General features: G+C 46.0%; 1 protein-coding gene across 1 annotated transcript; it reads left to right on the top strand.

Moving 5' to 3' along the window:
- Positions 1-530: 530 nt before the first annotated feature.
- Positions 531-20,631, top strand: DTL (denticleless E3 ubiquitin protein ligase homolog). Its single transcript, XM_061348378.1, has 15 exons — positions 531-600; positions 721-846; positions 1,712-1,810; positions 2,104-2,165; positions 2,257-2,377; positions 2,844-2,909; positions 4,084-4,199; positions 4,684-4,757; positions 5,600-5,703; positions 6,929-7,033; positions 8,970-9,082; positions 12,611-12,700; positions 13,244-13,382; positions 18,049-18,887; positions 20,303-20,631. The coding sequence occupies exons 1-15, from the start codon at positions 555-557 to the stop codon at positions 20,369-20,371; spliced, it is 2,169 nt and encodes a 722-aa protein (XP_061204362.1). The 5' UTR covers positions 531-554; the 3' UTR covers positions 20,372-20,631.
- The last annotated feature ends 545 nt before the right edge of the window (positions 20,632-21,176 follow it).

The following is a 21,176-nucleotide window of genomic DNA, read 5'->3' on the forward strand; positions in this document are numbered from 1 at the left end:
AGTACAACAAGGACGCCAAAGCAGGCGCAGTACCTCAGGGTAGCAAACCGCATGCGCAACAGCAAAACCCAGGGGAAAAAAAACATGCGCACTAATTCAAGTGCTTTAGGGCATTCGCAGTAGCTCAGATGAGCAGTAGCTCAGGTGTCCCGGAGCATCTGAAGTAGCTCTGGCGACACAGCGGATATGCAGTAGCTCAGGATTGCCGCGCATAAGCAGTAGGACAGGCTGTCTGCGCATGCGCAGTGGGTCACGGTGGCCACGCATGCGCAGTAGGTCATATAGCCCGCCACGGTTTTTAGCGCATGCGTAGTAGCGATGTAGCTCTGGGGCAGTCGCGCGCGCGGCCACTCGCGGAATCTGCACTCTAGCGAACAACGGTGGGAAGGGATGAGTGTGGCCAGAAGTCTCCGCCCCTTGCCGCCAGCCAATCGGAGGAAGAAGGCGCGGCGCTGAAGGCACCTGCTGTCCAATGAGGGGCCGAGGGCGCTTTTGGCGGGCCGGGTGGTTGGCGGGAGTTGGCTCCAGGACGCGGGTTCGGTCGCTGCCGGACCATGCTGTGCCGCGCTCTGCTCCGCCGCGCCTCGGCCACGCCGCACCGTGAGTACCGCGGCTGAGCCCCGCACCTCGCCGCTGCCACCTCGGCACCGGCCGGCGGGACCGGGGCTCCCCGGGCGGCGTCTGGTGCGGTTACGGTCTCGTCTCGTTGTGTCGTTGTAGGTCGGTGCCCGCCGCTTCCTCTGCAGCACCTGTTGGACAGCCTCCAGTGCCTGCGGGAAGATGACCATCTCTCTTACGGGGAAACGGGAATGCCGGTCCCTCCGTTCGGCTGCGCCTTCTCGACAGGTGAAGTCATCTCCGAAAGGACTTCCTGGGGGCTAGGGTCAGGGCACCGCTGTCTGCTGCTGTTTTGTGTGCGGGGGTTTGTGGTTTTCCTTCTATTTCACTGGTTGATTTCAGAGTTTCTTGTTTTATAGTGGGCTGGGGATAGCATCCTTGCACTCGGATGTGATATAAACTGGATCCTGGTGCTCCTAGATATCCTGGTGGAATGTGTTGCCTTAAAGACGCAGCTGTAAAGCATTCCTTTTAATGGCTCTTTGTTTCGAGGTGCATCCTCTTGGTGACAGCGCTAGGCTACAGAGCGGAAAAGCTGGGCTTTGTTCAGAAGAAGAGGAAACAGGCTGGAGAACAGTGCATAGAAACCAGTGGTGCATGGATGCCACTAGACCCACATGCAGCATTTCCCCATACTAAATGCATGATGAATGGTGTATATAGAGGGCAAAACTCATTTGTAGTACTCCAAGTTTGGGGGGAGCTTAGTCCAAGGCAGTTCCTTCTTTTGCAGCTCAGCTCCATCGAAAGTGCTGGAGGTTGGAGATGATAAATAGTATAGATACACAGAACTGTAACTAGAGACCTCTTACAGCTGGTGACAGAGGGCATTGCCACAAAAGCTGCTCCTGGAGCCATTGGGTTGCCCGTGTGCAGTATAGCAGCTCCTGCATGGAACAGCTAGAAAAGATGCTTGCCAATATTTCTGCATTGTCATTTAAATTGCTGTGTAAACACTGCTTATTTCACAGCCATCTATTTGCTGTGAACCTTATTTAACGGGATGTAATGTGTGTGTGGCCCTTCACAAAGAGCAGGGGCATGATTATGAATGAGTTGCATAATGCACAACTACATTTCCATTACCTCTCAGCCCCGAATATGGAGCATGTCCTGGCAGTTGCGAATGAAGAAGGGTTTGTCAGACTGTACGATGCTGAAGCTCAAACTCCCAGCAAACACATCTTTAAAGGTAAGTGTTGTGCAGAACGTGATCTGTGTTTGGTGTGAGAGGCACCTGGCTTACTGCAACCAAGGAAAGCTTTCTGCAAGTCGTTTAAACACAAATGTGGGCAGTACTTAAATCCCTTCGTACACTTTGCTGAGTCTTCCTTACAAGGAGCGACAGCAGCGGTAGGTGAATTGTCCTCTTGTTGTTTTTCATGCCTCAGGCAAGCTGCAGACAAGTTGTCTGATTTCAGTGCCTGATGTTCCTTGGCCTTCTGCAATGCACGGAACTAATCCTGGCTTTTGTTTCCTCCTTAGAATGGCAGGCTCACTCCAATGCCGTGTTTGACCTTGCCTGGGTACCAGGGGAGCACAGGATTGTAAGCAGTCATTTGCCACCTAACTTTATGCTCAAGGCTTTGGCAGCTGTGTGCAGAGAATGACAAACGCTTCTTGTATCTTCCTCTGAAGGTCACCGCTTCAGGAGACCAGACAGCCAAGGTGTGGGATGTGCGAGCCGGCGAGCTTCTTGGCGCGTGCAAAGGTCACCAGTGTAGCCTCAAGTCAGTTGCTTTTTCTAGGTTTGAGAAAGGTAAATGCTGCTCTCCTGTGTTGTCTGCTGTTTTCATCCTTTCCCCCTGGCACTTCGAGGGCTAAAAAAGGGCTTTGGAAACTGACAGTTACAAACAGCTCAGGCCAACTGAGCAGCAGCCCAGCCAGGGAAGCATTGGAACTAACTTGGAACTTCACAGCGACCTGGTGCTAACGTGTGCACCTCTCTGATCTTGGGCAAGGTTAAGATATGATACCTACTTCCATACAGAAGTGTGCAAATACTTCTTTCATAAGCAGGTTTCTCTGGAGTCGTAGCAAAAAAGAATATTAAGATAAAGGAAATTAGTTTAAAAGTACAGCAGAACAATGATTTTCATGTTCCTAGGACTGGCATCTTCTGTTGGGGCAGAAGGGCCAGAGGCACATAGATCACAATGTACTGTGGTTAGTCAATTACACTAACACTTTTGCAAGCTAATAGCACTCTTTTTTCTCTCTCTCAGCTGTCTTCTGTACTGGAGGCAGAGATGGAAACATCATGGTTTGGGATACCAGATGCAGCAAGAAAGGTAACTGGACTTTCTGATGCGTGTCCAAAAAGCCCAGTATCTCACGTAAAAATAGTACCCAGATGTACTTGTTGGACTAATAATGCTTTTGATCATAATATAGGTAACACTTCAGTTAAGGAAAGGAGGATTGTCAGATAAGAGTGTACTGTTCCAGTACAGTAAAAAGGTGGAATAGGTATTTCTTCTATAAAGAACACATTTTTTCAACAGTCTCAGATCTGCAGCATGATGTGCACGCTGGCCTGATGATACCCTGTGTGTTGGTAAGGAGATAAGGGAATACAGAATACATCCCTGTGGGCGACAGCACAGAGATGGATGGTCTGGGTGAGAGTGTTTAGGTCAGAGCCATCCATATGAGTCAAGAAAAGCTGGGAAGGCTCCTACCAGAGCAGGAAAGCAGGCAGAAAATGCATGATCAAAGCAGCTTGTGATTGCTGGGAGCAACTGAATGTATTGTGAGAACACCTACTAAATGCAGGGTGAGCTCATTCTGCTCCTGTCTTTCTGCTTCCTGGAGATGTTCCCTCCCTGGTCAGGTCATGCCCTTGTGCCTTTTCCAGTTCCCTGCTCTGTCCCAGCCATTTCCTGGCCTGTGCTGCCAGGGAATGTCTCATTCTCCCATCTGTCCCAGCTTCCCTGGCTTTTCAAACTGGCAAGTGGGGAAGAAGAGGGGCTCTGCATCGCTGAAGTGGAAAGTATAGGAAAGAAAGTAGAGAAAGTAAAGTAAAGTAGAGAAGTAAAGCAATAGGCTTCATAAGATGGGAAGTAGCAGACAAGAGGCTAAATAGAAGATTATAAAGTAGAGTGGAAAAGCACTGGGAATCTTCCTGTGAGTGCAGGTCTGCTCAGGAGGAGATGGCTGAAACCAGTGCTGCGGGCCAGGGTGCATGCTGAATACCAGCCCAAGGGGTAATGGTTTCCAAAAGGCAGCGTTAGTTTCACCGTCCATGCTAGGCTGACCTGTAGTTTTTTGCAACATATGCTCCTGTTTTCTGTTGTGTTCTTCTCATCTGTTTTGTGTGTAACTGACCGTTGTTGTTGTCAGAATACAGAGATGGCTTTGAAGGTTAGTCCCAGCCACTGTTCAGGATTTATTCCAAGCTGGTTTGTTAAAGTGACAACAAAACTGCATAGAAGCTATAATGGAGATGGCTTGGGTTTCTTTCAGATGGATTTTACAGGCAGGTGAAGCAGATCAGTGGAGCACACAATGTGGTTGACAAACAGACTCCTTCCAAACCAAAGAAGAAGAGGCAGAACCTAAGGGGACTTGCTCCCTTGGTGGTAGGTATCTGGGGTACAAACAAAATACAGGCCTCTTTTCTAGGGGCAGTGGTACTCACAGAAGTGTCCCTAAGTAATCTTCGTGAGAAATACCTAAATGCTTCCATTTGTCTCTGCTTTTTGTGTCATGGTCACTTGCTATGGCTAATTTTAGACATTGTTTAGTTGCCTGACAACCCACGGGCCATCAAATCCATCTTTGTGCAGGCACCATGTCCTGCTCTTATTTAATCTATTAAACCTGGTGATGAAGGCAGCTCTCTTACCTCTCACCTGAAAGCTATCATCTCAAACAGCTGCCCAAACACGTACTGCTCAGTGGCAGTTTCACAGGTGGGAGTGTTTGGAGGATTGTTGTGTCTTAAATGGCATCTGCTACTGCTACCTTCTCCTACCTGGCTGGAGGAGGTTTGCTCAGTTTTCACTTGGCCTTGGAGTAAGCAGCAAGACCTTGAAAGTTCTTTGTTTCCCTTTTCTTTTGAAGGATTTCCAGCAGAGTGTAACTGTGGTGCTGCTTCAGGATGAGCATACTCTTATCTCTGCAGGAGCTGTTGATGGGTAAGGAGGGAGGATACCTGCTGTTCTGCCTGTTCTGTTTGTTCTTGGTGGCGCAAAAAGATTGGGAGGGCTTTTCCCTAAGGTCACTCAGTGAGCTATAGAGTCACTATGAGGTAGAATCAAGCAGAGCCACTCTGCCAGCTTGCACTGGCAAAGTTGAATGCCACTTTTCTTCCTTACTGGAGATTGCAGCACTGGGACAAACTGTGCTTATGTGGTAAACGCTCCTTTTAGTGTCTTGGCTATGGGACAGAACAAGAACAGTTCTTACCATCTCTGTCCATTCTCGTGGACCTATGGGACCACACATAAACAGACTATTGTTAGACAGCTCTTTTGGGATGCAAGTGGGTGGTTGGTGCCTGGATATGTGTAGGCATGCTTGAGAAAATGTTGCCTTGAGTTACAAAAGATGAATTCTTTTAGGTGCCAGATCCGTTGCAGCAGCTTTGAGCTCGAGCAGACTGTCTCATTGATTAGCATGGAGTTTGCCCTCCCAGGACTCTAGGCTCCATGTGGTCAGAGGCTTTCTGATTGGCTCTCCTGCCCTTCATTTTTAAGCCTCCATAGCAGGAGTATAAAGGCACCTCTGTATTTCCTCTTACTAGTTGAAGAAAGTTGTTGTACCTTGTGTTAATTACAGAAGAGAGTGCTGTTTCCTCATCCATAGCCAGCAGATTGGCTGTTTGCTTTCAGCCCATCTCCACTCCTGTTCCATTGTGTTCCTAAGCACTGGACACTCCTCAGGAATGAGCAAGCAGGCTTCCCATGCTCTTAGAAGGTCCTGTCAGCACTGCAAAAGGAATTTTGAAGCTAAAGACACTTGTGCTTTTCTATTTCAGTGTGATCAAAGTATGGGACTTGCGCAAGAACTACGCTGCTTACCGTCAGGACCCGGTGCCTTGCAAGGCCTTTTGCTACCCTGGGACCAGTACTCGCAAACTTGGTAAGTTCCTGGAGGATGTGGTTGTTAAAGTGCAAAGTGACTTTAAGAAGTGCTGTTAGGGCCATCTCACTTCAGAATCATAGAATGGTTTGGGTTGGAAAGGACCTTAACATCATCCAGTTCCAACCCCTCTGCCATGGGCAGGGACACCTCGCACTAAACCATGTCAGCCAAAGCTCTGGCCAACCTGGCCTTGAACGCTGCTAGGGATGGAGCATTCACAACTTCTCTGAGCAACCCATTCCAGTGCCTCAGCACCCTCACAGGGAAGAACTTCTGCCATGTGTTTAACCTGAACTTCCCCTGTTTCAGTTTGCACCCATACATTAATAACTGAGGCAATTATTGATCAGACTGATGAGCTCAGCAGGGTATTTTGGTGGCCAATACCAAATTTCCAAGTTGAAGAGTGAAAGTGCCCCATGTCTGTATCATCACTACAATGATAAAGACTTGAAGAAGTTTCATCCATGTACTTTTAGAAATGGAGATGAAGGAATAATAGAGCTCTTGAGGTAGAATTTAGCTAGTTGTGTTGATGCATAAATCAGATTGAACTCTTCCTTTGCGTTTTATCTTGCAAAAACAACAGACTGGACTGGGGTTTTACATTATAATCTTCCAGAGTTGAGCATCACTTAAAGCTCTTTGTTATCAAATACAGTACTGCTCTTGTCCGTGTTGCTCTGTGCTTCTCTGTATCTTAACAACTTACAATGCTGTGGTGCAACACAGCAATTCCTGCTGGTGTGTCTAATCCCCTATCTAAACATGGTAATGGTTGAGTGGCAATCCCAAGAACATGAGGGAAATCTTCATGGAGCTGGTTGTGAAGTAATTTGCTTGTGGGGAAAGATTTTACTTGAGCCTGAACCACTGGTGCATCAGAGGATGGTTTGATCTACCAAAGCCTGAGGGTTTCTGTTTCTTTCTGATCTCTGCTTCTACAATTGGTTGTTCCTGTTATCCACTTGAAACAAGCAAGTAAATCACTTGCCTGCTCTGAAGGTGAGATTGCTTCCTAAATATGTGTTATCATAGAAACTTCCCTTCTCCAGGAAATGCTCTGTCAAACAAAGTGTACAGGGACAATCTCATACATGATAGAGATCCTTTCCCAAGTTCCCTCTCTAGGTATTTCTTTGAGAGTGCCTGTTTTCCAAACTCTTTGGGGTGGTTTTTTGTGGAGTTATTTCCTATGAAGAATTTCTCTCTTTGTCAATAGGATATTCCAGCCTGGTTCTGGATTCCACCGGTGCTAATCTGTTCGCTAACTGCACTGATGACAGTATCTACAAGTTCAATATGACAAGTTTGAGGACCACTCCAGGTAAGCATGATATCTGTGAAAAATAGATGTGTTATAGAGTGTAGAAAAGTGAGCTTCTCCCTGTGATAGAAAGAGGCAGAGACCAGATTGAACACTTAGAAAAGCTATTCCATGCTCTGTCAAAAGTTCCCTGTTACAGGGGCTGTTCATATTTTGTGATGAGCTATCCATATAAAATGAATAGCACAAAAATGTACAGAAGTGCAGATGCTGCTTCACCCAGGCTAGTGGTAACTTGCATGTTGATCCTTGTTAGCTGGTGAGGGAATGGCTAGTGTCCAGCTGCAACCCATCTGAAGCAAGTTTGAATCTACTTACTGGCAGTCACTGATGTCTCAGACTCTTGGGTATGAATCCATGTGGAGTGACCATCTGAGATGTATTCAGGTATTTTAAGGTGTCTTTTAAATGTAGCTTCTACCACAGTCCCTGGGAGAAGGCGTTTGGAGATGCTTCAGCTCCTCAGGTTACTTCAGTTCTGCATCTGCGACCTTTCCATTGGCAAGGTTATCCCACAGCCCTTGGTGCACTGGGCGGCTCTGTCACAAGCCAGTGGCTGCTCCTCAGAAGGCAGCAAGGCCAGTTAGATGCATTCCAGCTGCACACATGACTCTGTTTCCATTGCTCTTTCTCAGCCTCTCAGTTAACTGACGTGGAGTGGACAATGAGTCCTTCTGTCTGCTCCTCAGGAAGGCGGTCTGGTGGGTGGGAACGCTTCCAGAGGCCAGAAGTGCAGCAAGTAGTAAATATGACTAGCTCAGATGTTGAGGTTAACCCCAGTGCTGCTGCTGAGGTGTGGAAATACACCCACTGCCCTGTCCCTCCAAAGCACAGCACAGCACATCCCATCCTCAGACTCCTCATGGAGCTCTTCCCTTCTGTGTGCAGTTGATAAAGCCCAGCAAGCAGCCCCAATTCATCCAGCTGGATAAAACATGTGCTGCTGTTCCCGCAGAGGGCAGCGCCTGCCTGTGGGATGCTGCCTGTCTCCTCACTCAGCACCTTCTATACAGATTGTGGCTGCTTCTGTGGAGTACTGGGACAGCTTTAGCTTGCAGGGGGACGTGAGTTCATCCTCACTGTAACAGGACTTGCTGGTTGGGCTGGCTTTTAAGGGACCTGCTGTTTGGTAACCACTGCTCTGAGGGAGCTGTGGGTAAAAACTGGGGGTTGTTTTGGGGTGCTGCAACTTTTCAATGTGTGCCAAAGGCAGCTGCATGTCCTCTGGTCTGCGGGTTGCCTTCTCTACCAAAATCACTATTAAAACAGGGCTGCTAGGGGGTACTAAGTCGGGGAAATTCATTCATTCTGCCCTGCAGGGAGAATGGGACACGATGCAGCCAAGTGCTGTAGCTCCACGCTCAGCTCTTGTGCCAGCTGCCAGCTCCTTGGGTCCTCGCAATAGAGGAATGGCAAGCACTCAGGGTGATGGTTTCGAGGCTTTAGCAAACACTGCTGAGGCTTTAATACAGGCAGCGTGGCTGACATGATGCAAGTCCTGATGAAATAAAGGACAAAAGAGTAGCGAGTGCTTTTGTTGCCACCTGAGTGGAAGAAGGCCCTTGCTATGTGTTCTGTGTGACTGCTCTTAATATAGTGGGAGTGATGGTGACTGAGACAAGGAACCTTAACTGGAATAGTGGGACAACCCAGGTCTCAGCCTTCCTGTCATAGGGGTCAAGCTAAATCTTTGATGAAGCTGCCACTGCTCCCTAATGATGTGGAGAGAGTTGTTGCTTCATTTGGAAAGCCTGAAGGGCTTTCACTGAATAATGAAAAGCCAGAGCAAGGGAGCAGCAGAGCAACCACTTTCTCCAGAGGATACGTGGCTAGGCAGGAAAAGCCTGTAAGATCAGCCCTCCTTGAGCAACCGACTCCATGGCCGTGCATTGAGTAGGGCTTTTATTCACTGTGTTTCTCCCTGTTCTCTTCACAGTGGCAGTTTTCAGCGGGCACCAGAATTCAACCTTTTACATCAAATCCAGCACCAGCCCAGATGACCAGTTCCTGATCAGTGGCTCGAGTGACTGCAATGCATACATCTGGAAGGTGAGGTGGTTGGGAGAGACCCAGGTCTGCAACCCAGAGCTGCTTCTCTCTTCCATTTCACTTACTTTTCACGTTCATGTAGGACACTCCCTGCTTCCCACTCCTCCTCAAAGCAGCATGGATTTAACTCCTGGCATGTTGTGTCCAGAGTGTGTTCGTTGCTATCGAGGCTGGATGTAACTGTTTAACGTAGAACAGAGCTAACCTCCTGCCATCAATACATCTCTCATCACTGCTGCTTACTGGAAGTTGCTGATCTTAATCTGGTTTTAATGGGTATTAAAATCCTCTTTCAATCCTGTTGATTCAGCCAGCTGTGGCAAGTAGACAGACAGCTCTTGGTTTGTATTTAGCAGTATTAGCCGGAATCTAACAATTTCATTGTTTTAAAGGGCACTCTCTGCCCCCACTTCCCCTTTTTCAAGCTCTTGTTTCAGACATAGCTTTCCCTCATGTTTAATGTACAGCGGTTAAAGCGTTTGCAGTACAGCAAGGACTCAGCCATAGCCTTCATCAAAACTGAAAAGCACCATCTGACAGCCAAGAGGCTTCGTCATTTGGCACCTGGCACTGACGTGTAGGAAATGCAAATGTCACCAAGTTAATAGCAGGGACCTCAGACTAAGGCATGCTTCAAGCTCTGTTCCCCATATGGGAGCAGGATAGACTTCTTCCTGAAGCACAATAGGCAGCAGCCACAGGTGACCGACTGCCTATTTCAGGTTTGGGGGGATTTTTAGGGAATGCCTCCCTTTTTGGGAGGAGTTTGAAAGGACAACACAAACCTTTCAGAGCAGAGGGTCAGCCTGATGAGGTTGTGCTTTGAGCACGTAGTCTCTTTGATTGGAGAACTCTTGTAAGCAGCTGGGTTGCTTACTCAGTAGCAGCAGGAGTGCTGTAGCGTGGCTACTCCCATGCCATGTGGTGTAATTTTAACCTTCCTCATGCTCTGTGTGAGTTCAGCAAAAATACCCATGCAAACTTGAGTTGTGTGTCCTGCATCTGTCCCCTTTGATACTTTCGTGGAACACTGGCTGGGACTGGGATGAGAGCATTCATACATGTCATTACACCTCAAAGTTTAAGCATTAGGCATATTGAGAATGTGTTCTGGAACAGAAGGCTCCTGTTGCTATCACATATGAATGACAGATCATATTGCATACTTATTAAATCATCAGATGATTACTTTTAATCATAGTCGTGTTAGAAAGTGGGACTTGGAGCAAAACCATCTCTTTTGAGATGTGCCATATCCAGAGGCTTCTTAATTTGTTCTAAATGTTGGCAGATCTGACTCTGAAACATATGTGTCTTTTCCTGACTTGCTGTGAAAAAAACAGGGTTAGATATTGCATGAGCAATTAACGGTTAACACTGGAAAGAATCTAATGAAGAGCCCTAGCTTTCATATATAGAAAAGGAAGAAGGCAGAGGAAGACCTTGCTGAGGAATGAAACACAAAGCAGGACCTTGTTCAGAGTATGTCTTTGAGAGGTTTTTGCAGCAGTGCAAGTTGTGTTTGGGTCAGCGTTCCCAAGAACACTGTGGCTACAAGTTCTTGCTGACAAGGATGCTGTTTCAGTCTTCTTTCCATATATAAATCACTTCCAGGCACTGAGCACTTGCTTTGTTGTGTTGGTTCTCCAGGGTTTTTTTAATTACTAGCCCGTTGATGAATGAACTGACTCTTGAACAGCCCAAAGATTATAAAAGCCAGAAAGCAGAGAGGTTTCTCTGCACAAACATGGTACCTAGCTGAGATACCTTCTGGTAATAAAATTATCCTATATAGACATACACTTCCATTGTCCTTTGAGTTCTTTGGTATGGACCACTCTGAGGTGGATTAAGTTACCCCTAGGTCTCTCCAAGCATCGGAATTCTAAGTGCTTCTGTATCTTGTGGGACATTAAGCTATGCATATACCATTCTGTGCTGCATCTTAAAGATGGACACAACATCTGTTTCAGTGAATAGAGTAACAAAGTCTCATTTCCTAGTTTTTTCTTTCTACCCGTTCCACAATAGCTCCCACTTCCCCACCAATATCCTGTCAAATCAGGCAAAAAGCAGCATGTGCTGTGGCTAATCCTGGCTTAATATGCACAGACTGACCTACTGGCTTCTGCCAAACACAGTGGACACAGCTATAGCTATGCACGTCCCTTTAGTCTGCAGTAATATCAGTTTGGTGTAGTTGATTTAATTCACATCAGTATAGTGGAAAATCAGTGTGTCTCAGCAAGAGTAATTCTGTTCCTCTGGTTTCCTTTCAGCAGTCACTTACTACTGATTAGACACTATGCTATTGTGTCTGTTATACGTGTAGAGCAAGATTGCTATTAAAAATAAACAAAGGTGTTCTCTGCACCGAGATCTCCTGTTGTTTATTCCCATCATAGGGGTTTAATTTCCATGGTGTTGCATGTTTTGGCAGAGAAGGGAATGTTCAAGTGATTGCCTCTGCTATGCCAGTAAAAGAAAAAGCTGCCTGTTAGGATGAACCTGTTTGTAGCAGAACAGCTTTAAGCTCTGAAGCTGGATATTCAGTTGTGGGTTTGCAGGCTGTTGTAGGAGGTGATTCACAGAGCAAAACTTGAGTGTAAATCAGAAGTCTTGCATCTTCCTTTGAAATCTATACGTAATGTCTGCTCCTTTGCCCACACAGTAAAGGATCTGTTCATTCACTTAGTCATTTATGCAAATCCCCTTAATAAATCCCCCTTATGAATGTCACATTGATAACAGTGACTCATGGCTCCAGAGAGGATTGCCTGCTGAAAGCATGAAAACTTGGGTATAATCTGTGTGTGTGTGAATGGATGTGTGCTTTCTTCCTTGGGCCACTTAATGCTGGCTTCAGCTATATCTAGCACTTAGCATGACCTGTAATCAAGGATTCATGTATTACTATGTATTACCAATGTAATTCATTCATGTAATTACTATGTATTCTATGAACTCTTAAGAGTGTCTCTGATCAAGCTGGCTGGTTGGAGGAGCTACAGGTGCTTGGCAGTCACACAAATGCCAGTTCTGAAGGCAGTGAAGGTTCATCTATAGGATTTTTGTTAGTGGTAGTTTTATTCCTTTAATGAACCATTGACCTGTTGTTGGGGCTCTTGTAAGAAAGCAGCAGAATGTATTTGCCTATCTTCATTCAAAGTATGAGCCTCCCAAGCTTTTCAGCATCTTACCTAGAATAGGTAGAGGTACTTGGAGTAAAATGCTTGTGTTGTGTTCTGGGGTGACAGCTCTGGAGGCAGGAATCCAGTGTGTAGCAGGAATTGAACAAGTGTTCCCAGGCAAGTCAGTATATCTCAGTGCTGGCCATCTGCTTCCCCTCTTGAAATGTGAACTGGTTCCATCAGTTGTTGCCTCATGATGAGAGGCTGAGAGCATTTGATTTATCCATCTTGTACAGGAAAGATGGGAAGTATTAATATGCTGAGGGGTCTTTTAGTGGTATGTATTAAACTGCTGGGCTTCTGACTGTCATACTTGTTTTTCTATGGAACATTTAAGGTTTCTGAGCCCAGCCTTCCTCCATGGATACTCCTTGGTCACTCTCAGGAAGTTACCTCCATTGCTTGGTGTCCTTCAGACTTCACTAAGGTTTGTGTTGTGGAATACTGTCTTTACCATGAAACAATGGGCAGGGATGCCTCACACTAGACCATGGCACCCCTGGCTCTGTCCAACCTGACCTTCTCAGTGTGTTGCAACTGTTTGTCCCCAAGCAGAAAAGGCCCTGAGTAACAGAGATAGACTTAAATGCAGGTGCAAAGAGCAGCATGGCTGCTCTTGTCTGCTGGGTGATTAAGATCTCTGAACGTGTGCTGGTCCTTCCTGAGCAGACTGTCACTTATCACAGAATTACACGAGGCAAACTGTTCCTGGTGGCTGAGATTTCTCTAGTAGAAAAGACATGAAGGCAGCAGCCTTTGCCTGCTTTAAAGCAAATACTGCTGTCTGTTATAGCAGTGAAACAGACTTGGGTTGTTTTGTTTGGTTTATGGGCAAATCTTGTACCCCGTCAACCAGGCTTCACCCTCGTTTGTATTGGTATGGTGTATCAGGTGTAGCTGTTCTGGTTCACTTGGCTTGTGATCCATAGGATGTGCCTTGGTTACTCCAACAAAATGTTTTTTACTTTAGATTGCCACATGCTCTGATGACAACAGTGTGAGGATTTGGCGCTTGCAACATCGTCCTGAGGAGGAGAAGTCAGTATCCAGCAAAGTCAGCTTGGTGGGCTGGGTCACTCAGAAGAAGCCACAAGAACAGCATGGAGCAGGTAAGGCCCTTAAGATGAGATACGCAGCTCTGCAGCCTGGCTTCTGAAGTTTGGCTGTTCTCTGTACCAACAGAAACCTTTGGCTTGTCTTATTATTCTCTATTTTTTCCTATAGCCAGGCAAACGCTTCTATTTGTACTTACATCTACCCACCAGCAAGACAAGCAGGCTGACATAGCTGACAAGTATGCTGAAGTACAACCAAACTGAAGAGCAAATATTCATTGGTACAGCTTGATGAGCAGCCAGATTTTTAGTGGGAATAAGCAAGTTTTGGTAACTGAATAACCAAAGGAGATGTCGTGTGTGCTGTTTAATGTGTGCGTGCACTGTAGCAACAAATCACACCTTTTTATATCGCGTAATGACTGAAAGCAGTATGATCATATGCTTTTTCCTTGGTTGCTAGTTAACCTGGTAAAGGGCTGACAGCTCATACAAAGCCTTGGAACTCTGAACTACTTCCTCCTGCCCTGTAGTTGTGTTAAAAGTTGGTCAGAGAGGCTTTCTAAGACTCAATGTGGAGCTTCAGAAGGCAGCATTCTTTATTGCAGCGCTGGGCGCACACGCGAGTAGCTTTGCAGAGGTGAGCACACCCGATACTTGCCGGCAGCAGCTCTATATTAAGCATACTCATGCATATTCACAGTTTTCCCATGAAACTATTTACATATTCATGAGATTTCCAGAACTAATTATAATATTTGCATCCTAATGACGCATGCACTTTCTTGCACGGACAGTCTTCCTCACTGCGTTTACTGAATGACCTCAGTGCTTGCGCACCCTCGCAAGGTCCTCGTGCCCAGTGAGCAGTTGCTATGTCCTTGCTTCTGTTCTGCTGCAGTCTTGCTCCACACTGGGCACCACTTGCTATCTTAAAGGCTGGCATCCTTGGTCTTATTTACTGTCTCCTTAGTTATTAGACCCATGATGTCCCTTCCTTCATCAGCCGAACATTCCTTTTTCTCTATGTGTTAGTAGGTTAGAACAGTTTGTCCTATGGTAAAAGCACACACACAGTCAGTTTAAAATTTAAGCTTACAGTTGAACACTACACAGATTTCTTTGCTGCTGCTATCAATATTACTGCTCTTTCCCCAGCTTCATACAGGGGTACTGTCTATGCAGACAAACGCCACATAGTGAAAGTACTTCTAAATGTGTGTAGACAATCATGATGTGATTGTAATGTTGCAGAATTAATCAGTAGCATGAATCTATTCACGTGCTAAGGCTAGTTAACAAATGCCTAGGTGACCAGACAAGCTGTGCAGCAGGCTCTCACAGCTCACCACTGCTACTCACTCGACAGTACCCTAGGCCAGAAGAAAGAAGCCCTGGATCATAACACTACTTTAATGTGTTTGAAATGTATGATTTGTTATAGTAGAGTAGGTGAAAGGTGAATAAACCCCCAGAAAGTGAAATAAGATGAGCTTCTCTGGGGAGTAGCTCTGAAGCTAAGAATACAATAGCTTCCCAGCAGCTGCTGGTGTGACTTCCTGTGTTCCACCTATCTTTTCTAGCCACCTTCCAAATGAATTTCACCTTGGCTAACACAAATAAAGGCTGAAGGTCTCCAAATCCTCCTAATGGGATAACATTACCTCTAGAATAACATTACCTCTAACCTTTTGCCAGTGAGTAGCAGTCTTGCAGGAAGCTCGCAGGACAATAGCAGGGCGAGCGCCAGGTCTGCTCTGTAGCTGGTAAATGCTTTGTGCACACTCTGCTTCAGAGAGGGCTCAAAATTCACTTTATGTACTAGTTGCAGCAAAAGAGAAGTAGGCACAAATCTAGTCCAGAAGCCTGACACCTGAAGTAGCTTTTACATTAAAACTTCACAAGTCAGCTTTGGCAATTGTATCAGAAAAAGCCTTTATTTCTCCTCACCCGTGCTGCATTGAAGTAACACAGGAGGAAAGAGGAAGTACACAGACACTGCAAACACAACAGCAGGCTTCCTGCTGACCTTGGGTCTCAAGCACAGAGCACGTGCTGTTAGCATGGAGGAGTTATCTGCAGAGACTGATTCAGAGCTAACAAGCAAAGTACTATTTCAGGCCTGCTGGGATGAGAGCTAGGTAGCTCCCCACCCATTTCTGTGGGACAAATGGTGAAATTGAGGTTGTGTATCGGCTGCTGACCTCCATCATCAAGTGTAGCAAGCACAATTTCCTGCCCTTTAGAAATGGTTTCTGTGGTTTCCCACTTTCTCCCTTTCCTTTGTGTAATCAAATTCCTGGAGCAGGGCTGTGTATGTGCTGTTCGTGACTTCAACCTGGAGACCGATATTACCACTTTAGAAGATTTGTAGCAGAGAAGGTAGGAAACAACTGAAACAACCTCCTTTGGAGTTATGCAGGTTGGCTGCAGGTATTTACAGTATTGTGTGACATGCAATGGTAGCATCAAAGTCAACAGCCTGGAAGCGGCCTAGTAGAAGCCTGAATAATGCATGCAGTCTTTAAAAGAAACCTGATCTTCATATTCTTTATCTCAAGGTTGGGGATGTTTCTCAAGTTTGGGTTTGCTTCTTGCCATGACACCCAGCCAGCTTTCAGAAGAGCTTCGTTTTCCCCTCTCCAGTGTCTCCACAGTATAACTTTCAGGCTGTTTGGGGATCAAGAGTGCTTATACCAAGCTAGTCATGCAGTGTTTCCACTGTATGAATTTGTAGATGATCATCAAGGGACCAAGAGTTGCTGAGCTTGCTGCTTCTCTTCTTCCTCTAGGAGCTCAGATTTTTAAGTGCCACTAATTCCCCAACTGAGATATTATTGTCTTGTAAGTGCTCATTAAAGTAAAGAATATGAGAAGCAATTTTGGCAGTTGCTTTCTATTAGTCCAGATTGAAGCACGTTGTTACAAAGGAGCAGATTATATAGGGAAAGGGGGCTTTAACTGTTTTGTGTTACAGTGATTTGTAGTGGGATGTGTTAGTATGGAATCCTATTTAATTTTGCTCTGATGCACCAGTATCTAGTATTTTGGATACTAGATAATGCTAGTAAAAGAGGCTGAGTATGGTATATAATCGAAGAGTCATATAGGCACTCACTTGGCATGTTATTTGTGAGACAGCCCAGCACCCTAAAGAAAAAGGCAGGTTATTCACACTAGACTTCTCATTGTTCTAATCAAGTGCTTTATAGTGCTAATGCTGAGATTAAATCCCTGGTATACAGAAATCCTGTCGAGCTCTTGTGCTTAGCAGTGGAAGCGCATAGAGTAACTAAGGTGCTACCCTGTTCAGTTGCATCACGCCACACTAGATGAATGAGGAAGCAGGCATCTAACAAACCCACCAATGTGCTCTCTGTTGGAGGGTGACAGCAACAAACGAAACAAAATAAAGCAAAACCAAACCTCTCTAATAGTGCTGCAGATCAAGATCTTTGCTATATATGATTCACACTGTCGCTAGTAAGGTCCTTTTGCCCCTACCTGCGACTACTGTTCTAAGAAGCTGGGTATTCAGAAGGTCATTTTAAAAGCAAGTCTTTGCTAGTGAGCAAAAAAGCCACTGTGAAATATCTGTTTGGGAGTCATTTGTTTTAAAATGACAACTTTCTAGAGTGACAGATTTGATTTTCTTTGGAATTTAAGTTCTTGTTCAGAGGGTGAAGAATGTCTCGCATCTCCCTGGGTGTGGTAAATAACTACCACCCTCAGATAGCATTGCAAGAATCCTCCAGCAAAAAGGCAAGAGAATGGAAGTGTGTCCTTTCCTGTTCTCACTCCTTTCTTTTCCCATCTTTAAAATATGCAGCTATTAACACCTGCCTAGGAGCATTATTCATGTGGTAGCATAAGGCTTCCACGGTATCGTAGTTAGCTGTGGGACCTGCTCACAGTGCCTTTGTCCCTCAGCTCAGTTGTGCAACCACTGAAGGTGGTGATGCAGTTGGGGACCAGCCTTTCTGTCGGGCAGCATCTCAGTACAGAGCTGGCTGAACTGAGCTGTTGCAAGGCTTCCAGCAAAGCTAGATAGAATTGAGAGATTCAAGATCTATTTTGTCTGTCTGGCAGTCATGGAATCACAGAATGGTTTGGGTTGGAAAAGACCTTAAGATCATCCAGTTTCAACCTCCTATCATGGGCAGAGACACCTCACATATCCCCCTGTCCAACCTGGCCTTGAGCACTGACAGGGATGGGGCAGCCACAGCTTCTCTGGGCACCCTGTGCCAGCGCCTCAGCACCCTCACAGGGAAGAGCTTCTGCCTTAGATCTAACCTGAACTTGCCCTGTTTCAGTCTGAACCCATCACCCCTTGGCCTATTACTACAGTCCCTGATGAAGAGTCCCTCTCCAGCATCCTTGTAGCCCCCTTTAGACACTGGAAGCTGCTCTGAGGTCTCCACGCAGCCGAGTCCCTTGGCTGTAGCTTATGTGAGAGTGCTCGTTACAGGAGGGATAGATGTCAGGCGTTACAAAACGTGCTGTATTATACTTGCCAGTATGACAGAGGGCTTTACGTAAGACTTGCAGAAGTTTAACCAAAATTAGAGGGATTTATGGCATCTCTTAATGCAAAGGGTATGCCTGAAAAGCAGGGTCAGTGCTGAATTCATCTCCTAGTTGGAACTGGTGTTTATATAAGGGCTGTCTTTAACCTGCTGTGCTGTGTTCCTCAGACTACTTGTTTCTCCCCTACCAGGACGGCCAGCCAGCCCACAGAGTACTCCTGCCAAGGCCTTCACAGCGGGCAGCCTGTCCGTGTCCTCTCCACAGCCAGCTGCCTGTGCTCCCATTGACTCTGGAGACCTTCCCCTGTCTACAAACACTCCAACAGGCCCTCTCAAAACCCAGTCTGCTGCAGCCTGCACCCCAGGCAAGCAGAGCAGAACCAGCCCATGTGCTTCTCCCAGACTGCTCTCTTCTTCCAAGATGTCCATTAAACACTGGGTTACAAGGACTCCATCCCCTTCTCCAGAAGTGGGCAAAAAGGCTCCTTCTCCTAGAAAAGCCCTGGCAGAAGTCACCCAAGGTGTCCTGGAAGCCACTTGCTCTCCTAAAGCCCCACACTCACAGCTTGAAAAGCGTGCCAAGAGAAGGCTGGACTGCAGCGAGGAGGATGATGCAGGGCAGAAGTGTCTGCAGGCCTGTAGCTGTGTGACTGAACTGGACCATGCAGTTAAGAAATCCAAGCTGAATCTATGGCACTTGGGTGCAGACCAAACAGCTTGTGATGAAGGCTCCCTCAGCCTGGCTGGCTTGGATAACGACCACAGCCCAAAAGAGCCTTCCTTTCCTGGAAGCCATATGAATGAATTGAGCCTCCAGACTGCCCCACATCCTTTCAGACCTCCATGCGGGAAAGCCACTGAAGTGATGGATAAAGAGAATAGCTCACCTGAAAGGAAAAACTGGTTGTCTGCTCTAGGGGAGAAGCGACGGACTGGCAGAGCTGGCAGTCAGAACGCATCCAACAGCCCCCCAGCATCTTGCAGTCCTGGTGCCAAGCGACAAGAGGCAGCAGCTGCTCCCCCAAGAACTGTAAGTAGGACGATGAGTACCAATGGTCATGGAAGTTGTCCATAGCTGCCACTCTTCCCCTTGTTTGTTCTCTGCTGCTCAGGCATTCAAAGACTTCTCCAGTACCCTTTGGTTACGGACAAAAGGGATAATTTCTGGCCTAGCAAGGTAGATAAGTTAATGCTGTCATCTACTAATCCTCTCTGTGCACAAACATCATTTTTAGGATAGTGGCTTCCCTCATTTTAAAGGGACTTAAGGCACAGATTTGCTCGGATATCCTTGCAGTCCAAGGCTGGATGTTCAGAGGATGTAGCCATCATCTCCACTCTGAGAAGCACAACAATGGCAGCACCTTTCCTGGCAGATCTACCATATATGTATCATTGCCACATCTGCCTGTTTATGTTACTGGAAAGCCACTTGCTAATGGAAGAAAGTGCTAAATTCTGTTCTAGCCCAGGTAGCAAAGGGATTTGTTACCCATGTTAAAACCATGGGGCTAAATAATGCCTTCGGTTCCTTCACTTGAAGACTATCAGAAAGTAAGCAAATTGTAAAAGAGTCAGAGGGCAGGATTCCACCTACGTAATCCTGGTTTTGATGTAGAAGAACCCTGGCACAGAGCTCACTCTAGGATCTGAAAGTTAAGCGTATAAAGCAGCTAAAATAGTTGGGTATGAGGGTTTAACATGCAAACTGGGAAATGATAATTACCTTATTAAAGCAAACCAGACTTGGCTCATCTCTGAAACTGGACTCCAAGTCCTGCAGTCTCTTTGACTCTAATTTCAGGATGATGCTAGGTACAACTTTCAATCATTAAATTTTAGTTGTACTCTCAATTGGATATTTGATGCTAGAAGTCGTTGCTATCATCAAGGCTTATTTTGGTATCTCATTTCTTACCTGATTTCACCTCTTGCAGCGTTTCTATCAGATATGAAGTAGCTCCTTATGCATGAAAGCTGAACTCTTCATATAGTGATTGTACCAAGAAATCTTGGTTACAGGAAACCTGCAACTTCTTGTGCTTTATGCAATACATGTTTAAACACAAGTCAGAAAGGTTTGCCCCCAGGAGAGATTACTATGGAATGATTACCTTTCCTGCCCAGTGTGCTCTAGTTCAGGTTTTGGAATGCTCCTGTGTTCCACCCAAAGCCTAGGAGGTGCGTGGAATACCAGCAGCATTCATTGATCTGCTGCATCTGGGAAGACAGCCCTAGGATTTAACCAGTGTTTCCTGTAGGTAGTAAGCCTCTTATCTGTGAGACAAACAGATTACAGCAAAGAACCTTTCCTCTACTATCTTAGTTGAGAAGCTAAACAAACTGGAGCAGTGATGGAGAGGAGACTTAGGGCTCCTGCAGCATATGAACTGTTAACCTAGAAACTTTTCTTGTCGGTTTTGTTTGGTTTTTCCTTCTTGCTAGGCTGCAACTGCTTCAGTTTCCATGAGGAAAATCTGCACATACTTCCACAGAAAGCCACAGAACGACTGAAGCAGCATGCGGCATGATGGACCTGATGGATGTCAACACTGTGCTATCAAGACCAGATTTAGCATCACCGACAGCGAAGCACCGGGATTACAGTTTGTTGTCAGACATTCACAAACTTGGGGGTTTGTTCTTCTGTTTTTAAAGCTGTTAGCAGTAGAAGTCAGCTGAGTGTGGGCAGTCCACACCACACTTACCCGTGGTCCATGCTGACTCCGGATGATGGATTGTCTTAATAAAGAAAACCTGAGTGTTTTTCACATGGCAACCGTTAAGAGTCCAAAGACAGCACCAGCTCTGCTGTGTGTTGCTGACAGGCACACACAGCTTGTCAGTTTAGGTTACTAAGCTGCCGTTGAAACTTCCTCTACTTAATAATGTGTCAATCACTGCACCCTCCTGGAAAGCAAGTGTTTGTTGGACTGTGCGTAGAGAAACTTTGTGGAGGTAGGTCTGAATGGCATTTCTGCAGTTACTCTCCTAGTACTGCAATGACCACCCACTTCCAGCAAGGAGCTTAAGAATGTGTGAAGTTAAGTATAAAAGACTTCTAAAAACCCTGTATCCGTCCTATGCTGATTATAGTCTAAGTGGAGACAAAGTATGATGAAGCAGGTAATGCCTCTACTCCTCTTGCCATCCCCTTTCCAGTTTGAAAGCTTCTGTATTGACCAATGTAGCCAGCTTTTTAACCATCAGCACTACAGCTGTTGAGGCCTTTTATTTCTCTGAGCAATCAAACTTATTGCCAGTATTTTCTATCCCATAACAGCCCATTGATCAGTCATCTCTTACAGATCCAACCTGT

Source organism: Neopsephotus bourkii, unplaced genomic scaffold (assembly GCF_033783945.1).
Source record: "Neopsephotus bourkii isolate Nb327-2 ecotype Australia unplaced genomic scaffold, CSIRO-AGI_Nbou_v1 NB_354, whole genome shotgun sequence".
Classification (NCBI taxonomy): domain Eukaryota; kingdom Metazoa; phylum Chordata; class Aves; order Psittaciformes; family Psittacidae; genus Neopsephotus; species Neopsephotus bourkii.

Bases quoted from the DNA above. Each gene is read 5' to 3' on its own strand.
- DTL (XM_061348378.1), top strand. From the start codon at position 555: ATGCTGTGCCGCGCTCTGCTCCGCCGCGCCTCGGCCACGCCGCACC. The intron at 1,811-2,103 runs GTAAGTGTTGTG...TTTCCTCCTTAG, and splicing joins CAGCAAACACATCTTTAAAG to AATGGCAGGCTCACTCCAAT. The intron at 4,758-5,599 runs GTAAGGAGGGAG...TTTCTATTTCAG, and splicing joins TCTGCAGGAGCTGTTGATGG to TGTGATCAAAGTATGGGACT.